We start from the raw sequence: 14,208 nt of genomic DNA on the forward strand, positions 1-14,208 counted from the left end.
TTGCCCTCTAGGTTACAGAGAGCCATCCACCAAACTACTAGGTGTGAAACAGGGAAGGGCCTCAGGACATATGATCATTTGGTATAGAGCAGATCTAACTCGCTCTATTAAGTTAATCAAAACAGGAACACGTTACATCTGGCTTTGAAATTCAAAAGGAAATGATGTCCACAGAGAAAAATGTCATCCTTTGTGCTACCTATATGTGTTACCTATATGTGTTACCTATATGTGTTACCTATATGTGTTACCTATATGTGCTACCTATATGTGCTACCTATATGTGTTACCTATATGTGTTACCTATATGCAGAGAAAAATGTGCACCTCCTATATGTGTGTTACCTATATGTGTTACCTATATGTGTTACCTATATGTGCTACCTATATGTGTTACCTATATGTGTTACCTATATGTGTTACCTATATATGTGTTACCTATATGTGTTACCTATATGTTACCTATATGTGCTACCTTATGTGTTACCTATGTGTTACCTGTGTTACCTATATGTGTTACCTATATGTGTTACCTATATGTGTTACCTATATGTGTTACCTATATGTGTTACCTATATGTGTTACCTATATGTGTTACCTATATGTGTTACCTATATGTGTTACCTATATGTGTTACCTATATACCTGTGTTACCTATATGTGTTACCTATATGTGTTTACCTATATGTGTTACCTATATGTGTTACCTATGTGTTACCTATATGTGTTACCTATATATGTGTTACCTATATGTGTTACCTATATGTTACCTATATGTGTTACCTATATGTGTTACCTATATGTGTTACCTATATGTGTTACCTATATGTGTTACCTATATGTGTTACCTATATGTGTTACCTATATGTGTTACCTATATGTGTTACCTATATGTGTTACCTATATGTGCTACCTATATGTGTTACCTATATGTGTACCTATATGTGTTACCTATATGTGTTACCTATATGTGTTACCTATATGTGTTACCTATATGTGTTACCTATATGTTACCTATATGTGTTACCTATATGTGATACCTATATGTGTTGTTACCTATGTGTTACCTATATGTGTTACCTATATGTTACCTATATGTGTACCTATATGTGTACCTATATGTGTTACCTATATGTGTTACCTATATGTGTTACCTATATGTGTTACCTATATGTGTTACCCTATATGTGTTACCTATATGTGTTACCTATATGTGTTACCTATATGTGTTACCTATATGTGTTACCTATATGTGTTACCTATATGTGTTACCTATATGTGTTACCTATATGTGTTACCTATATGTGTTACCTATATGTGTTACCTATATGTGTTACCTATATGTGTTACCTATGTGTTACCTATATGTGTTACCTATGTGTTACCTATATGTGTTACCTATATGTGTTACCTATATGTGTTACCTATATGTGTTATATGTGTTACCTATATGTGTTACCTATATGTGTTACCTATATGTGTTACCTATATGTGTTACCTATATGTGTTACCTATATGTGTTACCTATATGTGTTACCTATATGTGTTACCTATATGTGTTACCTATATGTGTTACCTATATGTGCTACCTATATGTGTTACCTATATGTGTTACCTATATGTGTTACCTATATGTGTTACCTATATGTGTTACCTATATGTGTTACCTATATGTGTTACCTATATGTGTTACCTATATGTGTTACCTATATGTGCTACCTATATGTGTTACCTATATGTGTTACCTATATGTGTTACCTATATGTGTTACCTATATGTGTTACCTATATGTGTTACCTATATGTGTTACCTATATGTGTTACCTATATGTGTTACCTATATGTGTTACCTATATGTGTTACCTATATGTGTTACCTATATGTGTTACCTATATGTGTTACCTATATGTGTTACCTATATGTGTTACCTATATGTGTTACCTATATGTGTTACCTATATGTGTTACCTATATGTGTTACCTATATGTGTTACCTATATGTGCTACCTATATGTGTTACCTATATGTGTTACCTATATGTGTTACCTATATGTGCTACCTATATGTGTTACCTATATGTGCTACCTATATGTGCTACCTATATGTGCTACCTATATGTGCTACCTATATGTGCTACCTATATGTGCTACCTATATGTGTTACCTATATGTGCTACCTATACACCCTCAGCACACAGGGGGACAAACATCTACCTGGATGTGACATCATTCCCTCCCCCCTATATGTGCACCCTACCTAGTGCTACCTATATGTGTTACATATGACAACATAACCACACCTATGGGGACAAACCTCCCCTCCCCCATATGCCCCTCTAGACCATGACAATAACCACACCTATGGCCTCACAACTCCTGCAGCTCTGTTGCATACTGGGTAGGTACACTGAACAAAAATATAAACGTAAAATGCAACGGTTTCAAAGTTTTTACTGAATTTCAGTTCATATAAGGAAATCAGTCAAGTTAAATAAATAAATTAGGCCCTAATCTATGGATTTATGTTGGTCACAGATACCTTAAAAAAAAGATAGGTGTGTGGATCAGGAAACCAGTGGCTATCTGGTGTGACCACGTTTCGCCTCTTGCAGTGTGACACATCTCTTTCACATAGAGTTGATCAGGCTTTTGATTGTGGCCTGTGGAATGCTGTCCCACTCCTCTTCAATGGCTGTGAGAAGTTCCTCGATATTTGCGGGAATTGGAACGTGCTGTTGTACATGTTGATCCAGAGCATCCCAAACATGCTCAATGGGTGACATGTCTGGTGAGTATGCAGGCCATGGAACAACTGGGACATTTTCAGCTTCCAGGAATTGTGTACAGATCCTTGCGACATGGGGTCATGCATTATCATGTTGAAACATGAGGTGATGGAGGTGGATGAATGGCACAACAATCAGCTCTAGGATCTCGTCACGATTTCTCTGCACATTCAAATTGCCATCGGTAAAATGCAATTGAGTTTGTTGTCCGTAGCTTATACCTGCCCATACCATAACCTCACCACCACCATGGGGCACTCTGTTCACAACGTTGACATCAGCAAACCACTCGCAGACATGACGCCATAACGCTCTCTGTCATCTACCCGGTAAAACCAGGATTCATCCATAAAGCGCACACTTCTCCAGTGTGCCAGTGGACATTGAAGGTGAGCATTTGCCCACTGAAGTTGGTTACGAGACCGAACTGCAGTCAGGTCAAGACCCTGGCGAGGTCAACGAGCATGCAGATGTGCTTCCTGAGACAGTTTCTGACAGTTTGGGCAGAAATTATTTGGTTGTGCAAACCAACAGTTTCACCAGCTGTCTGGATGGCTGATCTCAGACAACCCTGCAGGTGAAGAAGTTGGATGTGGAGGTTCTGTGCATGCGTGGTTACACGTGGTCTTCGGTTATGAGGCTGGTTCGACGTACTGCCAAAGTTTCTAAAATGACATTGGAGGTGGCTTATGGTAGAGAAATTAATATTCAATTCTCTGGCAACAGCTTTGGTGGACATTACTGCAGTCAGCATGCCAATTGCACACTCCCTCAAAACTTGAGACATCTGTGGCATTGTGTTGTGTGATAAAACGGCACATTTTAGAGTGACCTTTAATTGTCCCCAGCACAAGGTGCACCTGTGTAATGACCATGCTGTTAAATCAGCTTCTTGATATACCACACATGTCAGGTGGATGGATTATCTTGGCAAAGGAAATTGTGTGTACACAATTTGAGAGTAATACGATTTTGTGGGTGTGGAAAATATTTAGGATCTTTTATTTCAGCTCATTAAATATGGGAACAACCCGTTTATATTTTTGTTTAGTGTATATAATGGTAGGCTTTGAGGGGACTCCTACAGTAGGTACACCAATATCTCATCTCTAGCCAGTAGTACTGTAGACTACTTTATCACCGACTTCAACCCAGAGTCTCTCAGAGCGTTCACAGTCAGGTCACTGACGCCACTATCATATCCCAGAAAAATCACACTCTACTTGAACAGAGTAATAATCAACCATGAGACATCGAAGCCCAACAAACTGCATACTATTAACAAATGCTATAGATGGAAGGAAGGTAGTGTAGACACCAACCAGAAAACTATTGGCCAACAACAAATTAGACAACTTTATTAGACAACAAAATGTTTTCCTGCAATAGTGAAGGTGTAAACTTAGCAGTAGGAAGCCTGAACAGTATAGTTTACCCATTAGCTAACATATCAAAAGTAAATTCCATCAGAAAACCTAACAAAATTAACAACAGTGACAAATGGTTTGATGAAGAATGCAAAAAACCTAAGAAAGAAATTGAGAAACCTGTCCAACCACAAACATAGAGACCCAGAAAACCTGAGTCTACTCCTTCACTATGGTGAATCACTGAAACAATGCAGAAATACACTATGGAAAAATAAGGAACAGCACGTCAGAAATCAACTTAATGTCATTGAAGAATCCATAGAAAATTGGAAAACACTAAACAAACAACAACACAAAGGATTATCTATCCAAAGTGGAGATGTCTGGGTAAACCACTTCTCCAATCTTTTTGGCTCTATAACAAAGAACAAATAGCAAAAACATATACATGATCAAATACAGATCTTTGAATGAACTATTAAAGACTACCAGAACCCACTGGATTCTCAAATTAAATTTAATAAAATATGCGACAAAATACAAACACACCAACCCCAAAAAGCCTGTGGATTTGACGGGATCCTAAATTATTAAATATACAGACCACAAATTCCCATTGGCTATACTTAAACTCTTTAACATCATCCTCAGCTCTGGCATCTTCCCCAATATTTGTAACCAAGGACTTGTGGAGACTCCAATAACTCCCGGGAGATATGCACTAACAGCAACCTTTGGAAAATCCTCTGCATTATCATTAACATCAGACTCATAAATTTCCTCAGCAATTTTTTACATTTTATTTGACAGTGAAGCTGAGAGTTCAAATACGTATGTATATATGTTAAGTATATATGTTTCTACTGCCAAGTTTACACCTTCACTAATTAATTCATAATAATAATAATTACAGTGAACTGTCTCTCTGTAGGAGAACAACATGAACCGTCACAAGCTCAAACAATTGAACCCAAGTCATTAGTCTGTGGCCTGAAGCCATCCATACCGACCGTACCTGTGAGCCATACTGCCTTTCTTTATGTCTGAGATGATTAGAGGCTCTCCAGACTTCTTACTGGCTGTCAGGGAGGAGAGGTAACAGTGTTAGTATTTCATACATCCTGTACTTTTGTCATTAATTCATGATTTTATAGAAAATAATTATTGTTATTGTTTAAAGGAAAAAGTGAGATTCAATTAAACAGCCGGAAGGAGTTGGTGCTTTTTCAACAGACATAAGATGAGAGACTGCATAATGTGGTGGGGGAACTCAAGTGGCAGTACACTTTCAAATAAATAACCTCATTAAGACTTAATTTCCTGTACTGCAGCGCCAGCTGTGCCATCAGAGACTCTGGGTTCACGCCCAGGCTCTGTCGTGACCGGCCGCGACCGGGAGGTCCGTGGGGCGACGCACAATTGGCCTAGCGTCGTCTGGGTTAGGGAGAGCTTAGTCGGTAGGGATGTCCTTGTCTCATCGCGCACCAGCGACTCCTGTGGCGAGCCGGGCGCAGTGCAAGCTAACCAAGGTTGCCAGGTACACTGTGTTTCCTCCGACACATTGGTGCGGCTGGCTTCCGGGTTGGATGTTTGCTGTGTTAAGAAGCAGTGCGGCTGGTTGGGTTGTGTATTGGAGGACGCATGACTTTCAACCTTCGTCTCTCCCGAGCCCATGCAGGAGTTGTAGCGATGAGACAAGATAGGAGGTACTACAACAATTGGATACCACGAAATTGGGGAGAAAAAAGGGGAAAAAAAATAAAAATAAAGACTTCATTTCCTCTGACATGTACTGTTCATGGCTGGGTTTACAAGGGTTATGTACTGGGTTTACAAGGGTTATGTACTGGGTTTACAAGGGTTATGTACTGTTCATGGCTGGGTTTATAAGGGTGATGTACTGGGTTTACATGGGTTATGTACAGGGGTTATGTACTGGGTTTACAAGGGTTATGTACTGTTCATGGCTGGGTTTACAAGGGTTATGTACTGGGTTTACAAGGGTTATGTACTGGGTTTACATGGGTTATGTACTGGGTTTATGTACTGGGCTTACAAGGGTTATGTACTGTTCATGGCTGGGTTTATAAGGGTTATGTACTGGGTTTACCAAGGTTATGTACTGTACATGGCTGGCATTATAGGCGTTATGTACTGGGGTTGCGGGGGTTATGTACTGGGTTTACAAGGGTTATGTACTGTTCATGGCTGGGTTTACAAGGGTTATGTACTGGGTTTACAAGGGTTATGTACTGGGTTTACATGGGTTATGTACTGGGTTTATGTACTCGGCTTACAAGGGTTATGTACTGTTCATGGCTGGGTTTATAAGGGTTATGTACTGGGTTTACAAGGGTTATGTACTGGGTTTATGTACTGGTTTACCAAGGTTATGTACTGTACATGGCTGGCATTATAGGCGTTATGTACTGGGGTTACAGGGGTTATGTACTGGGTTTACAAGGGTTATGTACTGTTCATGGCTGGGTTTACAAGGGTTATGTACTGGGTTTACAAGTGTTATGTACTGGGTTTACATGGGTTATGTACTGGGTTTATGTACTGGGCTTACAAGGGTTATGTACTGTTCATGGCTGGGTTTATAAGGGTTATGTACTGGGTTTACAAGGGTTATGTACTGGGTTTACAAGGGTTATGCACTGGGTTTATGTACTGGGTTTACCAAGGTTATGTACTGTACATGGCTGGCATTATAGGCGTTATGTACTGGGGTTACAGGGGTTATGTACTGGGTTTACAAGGGTTATGTACTGTTCATGGCTGGGTTTACAAGGGTTATGTACTGGGTTTACAAGGGTTATGTACTGGGTTTACATGGGTTATGTACTGGGTTTATGTACTGGGCTTACAAGGGTTATGTACTGTTCATGGCTGGGTTTATAAGGGTTATGTACTGGGTTTACAAGGGCTATGTACTGGGTTTACATGGGTTATGTACTGGGTTTACAAGGGCTATGTACTGGGTTTACAAGGGTTATGTACTTAGTTTATGTACTGGGCTTACAAGGGTTATGTACTGTTCATGGCTGGGTTTATAAGGGTTATGTACTGGGTTTACAAAAGTTATGTACTGTACATTGCTGGGTTTATAAGTGCTATGTACTGGGTTTACAATGGTTATGTACTGGGTTTACAAGGGTTATGTACTGGGTTTACAAGGGTTATGTACTGGGTTTACAAGGGTTATGTACTGTACATGGCTGGGTTTATAAGGGTTATGTACTGGGTTTACAAGGGTTATGTACTGTACATGGCTGGCATTATAGGCGTTATGTACTGGGTTTACAAGAGTTATGTACTTGGTTTACAAGGGTTATGTACTGCGTTTACAAGGGTTATGTCCTTGGTTTACAAGGGTTATGTACTGTACATGGCTGGCATTATAGGCGTTATGTACTGGGTTTACAAGGGTTATGTACTGGGTTTACAAGGGCTATGTACTGTACATGGCTGGGTTTACAAGGGTTATGTACTGGGTTTACAAGGGTTATGTACTATACATGGCTGGGTTTATAAGGGTTATGTAGGGTGCATGGCCATCTTTATTAAGGGTTATGTAGGGCGTATGGCCGTCTTTATTAAGGGTTATGTAGGGTGCATGGACATCTTTATTAAGGGTTATGTAGGGTGCATGGCCATCTTTATTAAGGTTTATGTATGGTGCATGGCCGTCTTTATTAAGGGTTATGTAGGGTGCATGGCCATCTTTATTAAGGGTTATGTAGGGTGCATGGCCATCTTTATTAAGGGTTATGTAGGGTGCATGGCCATCTTTATTAAGGGTTATGTAGGGTGCATGGCCATCTTTATTAAGGGCTATGTAGGGTGCATGGCCGTCTTTATTAAGGGTTATGTAGGGTGCATGGCCATCTTTATTAAGGGTTATGTAGGGTGCATGGCCGTCTTTATTAAGGGTTATGTAGGGTGCATGGCCGTCTTTATTAAGGGTTATGTAGGGTGCATGGCCGTCTTTATTAAGGGCTATGTAGGGTGCATTGCCATCTTTATTAAGGGTTATGTAGGGTGCATGGCCATCTTTATTAAGGGTTATGTAGGGTGCATGGCCGTCTTTATTAAGGGCTATGTAGGGTGCATGGCCATCTTTATTAAGGGTTATGTAGGGTGCATGGCTGGCTTTTTGGGCAGCAGAAGGAGACTACCCAGAGAATAGAGTAATGGAGTGATACGTCAGCTCTCTAAAGTCAACAACCCTTCAGCTAGCTGCTTGGGAGAAAATTCTTTGCATAAACAGAGTTGTATAGGAGCTGGGTATTTTCCCAAGGTCATGTAATGAGATTCCACAGGCAGGTTTCCGTAGGCAGAGGGAGAATGAAGAGGAGTAGGGTTACGTCCCAAATGACACCCCATTAAGAGATAAGCCCTGGTCAAAAATAATGCACTTTATAGGCAATAGGGTGCCATTCATTTGGGACACAGCCTATGAGTAGTGGTGGGTGTTCTAGAGAGTTTTAAAATAAACTCACAACCATGAGAAACAGGAGAATGCCATGAGAAACAAGATAAATAGTTTAGACGGACTGTCCATGAGGAGGATAGATCATTTAGACATGATGGTAGAGGAAGTGTGTGTGTGTGTGTGTGTGTGTGTGTGTGTGTGTGTGTGTGTGTGTGTGTGTGTGTGTGTGTGTGTGTGTGTGTGTGTGTGTGTGTGTGTGTGTGTGTGTGTGTGTGCGTGTGTGCATGTGTGTACGTGCATACTAAGTCTTACCACTGATAGTGATGCCCAGCTCCACCCCTCTCTTCTTAGGCAGCTTCACATGGAATGTTCCACTACTGGGTACAACAGACTCTAAACACACAGAGAGGAGAAAACACACTCACGTGCACACACACACACACACACACACACACACACACACACACACACACACACACACACACACACACACACACACACACACACACACACACACACACACACACACACACACACACACACACATATCAGAGATTATACTGTATTTGGCTAAACATTTCAAGAAAAGTTATTACAGTAGATTACATAAAATGCATCCCAAATGGCACCCTTTTCCCTATGTCGAGTCCTTAGAACTCTGGTCTAAAGTACTGTCCTATGTAGAGTCCATAGAACTGGTCTAAAGTAGTGTCCTATGTAGAGTCCATAGAACTGTGGTCTAAAGTAGTGTCCTATGTAGAGTCCATAGAACTGGTCTAAAGTAGTGTCCTATGTAGAGTCCATAGAACTCTGGTCTAAAGTAGTGTCCTATGTAGAGTCCATAGAACTCTGGTCTAAAGTAGTGTCCTATGTAGAGTCCATAGAACTCTGGTCTAAAGTACTGTCCTATGTAGAGTCCATAGAACTCTGGTCTAAAGTACTGTCCTATGTAGAGTCCATAGAACTCTGGTCTAAAGTAGTGTCCTATCTAGAGTCCATAGAACTCTGGTCTAAAGTAGTGTCCTATGTAGAGTCCATAGAACTCTGGTCTAAAGTAGTGTCCTATGTTGGGAATAGGGTGCCATTTGGCATGCAGTCATAAGGTCCATCATCATCATCTGTATTGCATACTATCATATTATCCTACTATCATATTAACATACTATCATATTATCATACTATCATATTAACATATTATCCTACTATCATATCAACATACTATCATATTATCATACTAACATCCCACCATATTAACCTACTATCATATTAACATATTATCATATTATCATACTATCATATTATCATACTATCATATTATCATACTATCATATTAACATATTATCCTACTATCATATTAACATATTATCATATTATCCTACTATCATATTAACATATTATCATATTATCCTACTATCATATCAACATATTATCATATTATCCTACTATCATATTAACATATTATCATATTATCATACTATCATATTATCATACTATCATATTAACATATTATCCTACTATCATATCAACATACTATCATATTATCATACTATCATATTAACATATTATCATATTATCCTACTATCATATTAACATACTATCATATTATCATACTATCATATTAACATATTATCCTACTATCATATCAACATACTATCATATTATCATACTATCATATCACCATATTAACCTACTATCATATTAACATATTATCATATTATCATACTATCATATTATCATACTATCATTCTATCATATTATCCTACTATCATATTATCATACTATCATCCTATCATATTAACCTACTATCATATTATCATACTATCATATTATCATACTATCATATTAACATATTATCCTACTATCATATCAACATACTATCATATTATCATACTATCATATCAACATATTATCATATTATCCTACTATCATATTATCATACTATCATATTAACCTACTATCATATTAACATATTATCATATTATCATACTATCATATTATCATACTATCATTCTATCATATTATCCTACTATCATATTATCATACTATCATCCTATCATATTAACCTACTATCATATTAACATATTATCATATTATCATACTATCATATTAACATATTATCCTACTATCATACTATCATATTATCATACTATCATATTATCCTACTATCATATTAACATACTATCATATTATCATACTATCATATTAACTATCATATTATCCTACTATCATATTATCATATTATTATCATATTAACATACTATCATATTATCATACTATTATCATATTATCCTACTATCATATTATCATACTATCATTCTATCATATTAACATACTATCATATTAACATATTATCCTACTATCATATCAACATATTATCCTACTATCATATTAACATATTATCCTACTATCATATCAACATACTATCATATTATCCTACTATCATATTAACATACTATCATATTATCATACTATCATATTAACATATTATCCTACTATCATATCAACATACTATCATATTATCCTACTATCATATTAACATATTATCATATTATCATACTATCATATCATATTATCATATTATCCTACTATTATCCTATCATATCATATTATCATATTATCCTACTATCATTCAACATATCATATTATCCTACTATATATCAACATATTATCATATTATACTATCATATTAACATATTATCATATTATCTATCATATTATCATACTATCATATCAACATATTATCATATTATCCTACTATCATATCAACATATTATCCTACTATCATATTATCATATTATCCTACTCATCATATTATCATATTATCATTCTATATCCCATATTATCATACTATCATATTAACATATTATCAACTATCATATTATCATATTAACCTACTATCATATTATCATATCATACTATCATATTATCATATTATCATATCATATCATTTATCATATTATCATACTATCATATTATCATACTATCATATTATTATCCTACTATCATATCAACATATTATCATATTATCCTACTATCATATTATCATACTATCATATTATCCTACTATCATATTAACATATTATCATATTATCCTACTATCATATTATCATACTATCATTCTATCATATTAACATACTATCATATTAACATATTATCCTACTATCATATCAACATATTATCATATTATCCTACTATCATATTAACATATTATCCTACTATCATATCAACATATTATCATATTATCATACTATCATATTATCATACTATCATTCTATCATATTAACATACTATCATATTAACATATTATCCTACTATCATATCAACATATTATCATATTATCCTACTATCATATTAACATATTATCCTATTATCATATTATCCTACTATCATATCAACATATTATCATATTATCCTACTATCATATTATCATACTATCATTCTATCATATTAACATACTATCATATTAACATATTATCCTACTATCATATCAACATATTATCATATTATCCTACTATCATATCAACATATTATCATATTATCATACTATCATATTATCATACTATCATATTATCCTACTATCATATTAACATACTATCATATTATCATACTATCATATTAACATATTATCCTACTATCATATCAACATACTATCATATTATCATACTAACATCCCACCATATTAACATACTATCATATTATCATATTATCATACTATCATATTATCATACTATCATATTATCATACTATCATATTATCATACTATCATTCTATCATATTAACATACTATCTTACTATCATATTTTCCTACTATCCTACACTCATATTATCCTACTATCATATTTTCCTACTGTCCTACAATCATATTTTCCTACTATCATACTATCATGCTATCCTACTATCCTAGTATCCTACTATAATACTTTCATAATATCCTATTATCCTAATATCATACTATCCTACTGTCCATCCCAATTAAAAGCTGTTTAATCAGGTTGCTGAGAATCTGGGAAAATTGTTATCAAAAAGGCAGCACCTACTCTAATTAGTTGTGTGCAGACATACATACATTGAAAATGCAGATTATTTATTATAATGACGAGCTATCATTAGGCCTGCTCATTATAACGATTACCATTAGACCATCAGACCCACCATTTTATCAACTAATTAGATTTATACACTGGATATTTTAAATGAGAATTGTAAAAGTGACTTTGGCCCTTAGGCTAACCACTTTAAACCCCGATGATAAACTGTTCGTTACAATGATTACTAGACCATTAGTCTAAGGCAGGGGTGTCCAAATCATTTTGCCCCTAGAGCCACATGCAGTCTCCAACAATGTCCGGAGAGCCGCACTGAAAATTGGTTATATTTCCTCACCATCAAAATTTGCAAGAAATAGTCCTCTATTCATCCTTTTCTTGCCATTTTCGATGTCTAGACTTTCATTTGGGTGATTATTAGTGAGCTAGACATAATGGGCTGGATACAGTAAGCTAGACACATTGAGCTGGACATATTGAGCTGGACACAGTGAGCCGGACACATTGAGCTGGACACAGTGAGCTGGACACATTGAGCTGGACACAGTGAGCTGGACACATTGAGCTGGACACAGTGAGCTGGACACATTAAGCTGGACACATTGAGCTGGACACAGTGAGCCGGACACAGTGAGCTGGACACAGTGAGATGGACACATTAAGCTGGACACAGTGAGCTGGACACAGTGAGCTGGACACATTGAGCTGGACACATTGAGCTGGACACAGTGAGCTGGACACATTGAGCTGGACACAGTGAGCTGGACACATTAAGCTGGACACATTGAGCTGGACACAGTGAGCCGGACACAGTGAGCTGGACACAGTGAGCTGGACACATTAAGCTGGACACAGTGAGCTGGACACAGTGAGCTGGACACATTGAGCTGGACACATTGAGCTGGACACATTGAGCTGGACACAGTGAGCTGGACACAGTAAACTGGAAGTATACATTTAAAGTATATTGAGTTTGAAATCTCAAACCACCCCCTCACGTGCCGGATCTGGCCCATGTTTGACAACCCTGGTCTATAGCTTTTCAACCATTTTATAAATGCATTAGTTTCACATATTGTACATATAGCCTACTGGGAGGCCTAAGCCCAAGAGACCAACCTGCGACGTCAAACTCTATTTCAAGAGAGACCTTATTGGCCAGAGCGGCGTCTCGGAGAAGCTGATTGGCCTCTTCCAGTGTTCCATCCTCCGTGGGGATTCCGTTGATGGACAGGAGTCTGTCTCCAACCTGCAGCAGGCCACACCTGTCGGGACAAACAATCAAATGTAATTATAAAGCTCTGTTGACACAACATGTCTTTACTGTAATCCGGCTTGGATTCAAAAGAGAAGTTAGGAAAAAAAAATGTCACATTTTTACATAATTTTACAATATAAATCGGATCAAATACATTTGATTGGATTTGTAATTTCAGTTGTAACAATCAGAGAAATGATTACGAAAAACCGAGAGATGGAAAAGTACAGTGTAGCAGAGTTAAGACATTGATTGATAATGAATACAGTAACCTCCAGGGAAGGAGAGCATATGAATCTTATTACCAATCATC

The 14,208-nt window shown here is 36.8% G+C and overlaps 1 protein-coding gene across 1 annotated transcript in view; it reads right to left on the bottom strand.

Annotated features, from left to right (window-relative positions):
• The window catches only part of LOC118379680 (glutamate receptor-interacting protein 2-like), a 186,102-nt gene that overhangs the window by 60,096 nt on the left and 111,798 nt on the right, over positions 1-14,208 (bottom strand). Inside the window, exons 12-14 of the mRNA XM_052474577.1 lie at positions 13,757-13,902; positions 8,904-8,984; positions 5,169-5,232 (exon numbers count right to left, since the gene is read on the bottom strand). Coding sequence (XP_052330537.1) covers positions 5,169-5,232; positions 8,904-8,984; positions 13,757-13,902 — 291 coding nt within the window. The remainder of the gene's footprint in view (positions 1-5,168; positions 5,233-8,903; positions 8,985-13,756; positions 13,903-14,208) is intronic.

This window comes from Oncorhynchus keta, chromosome 21 (assembly GCF_023373465.1).
Source record: "Oncorhynchus keta strain PuntledgeMale-10-30-2019 chromosome 21, Oket_V2, whole genome shotgun sequence".
Classification (NCBI taxonomy): Eukaryota; Metazoa; Chordata; class Actinopteri; order Salmoniformes; family Salmonidae; genus Oncorhynchus; species Oncorhynchus keta.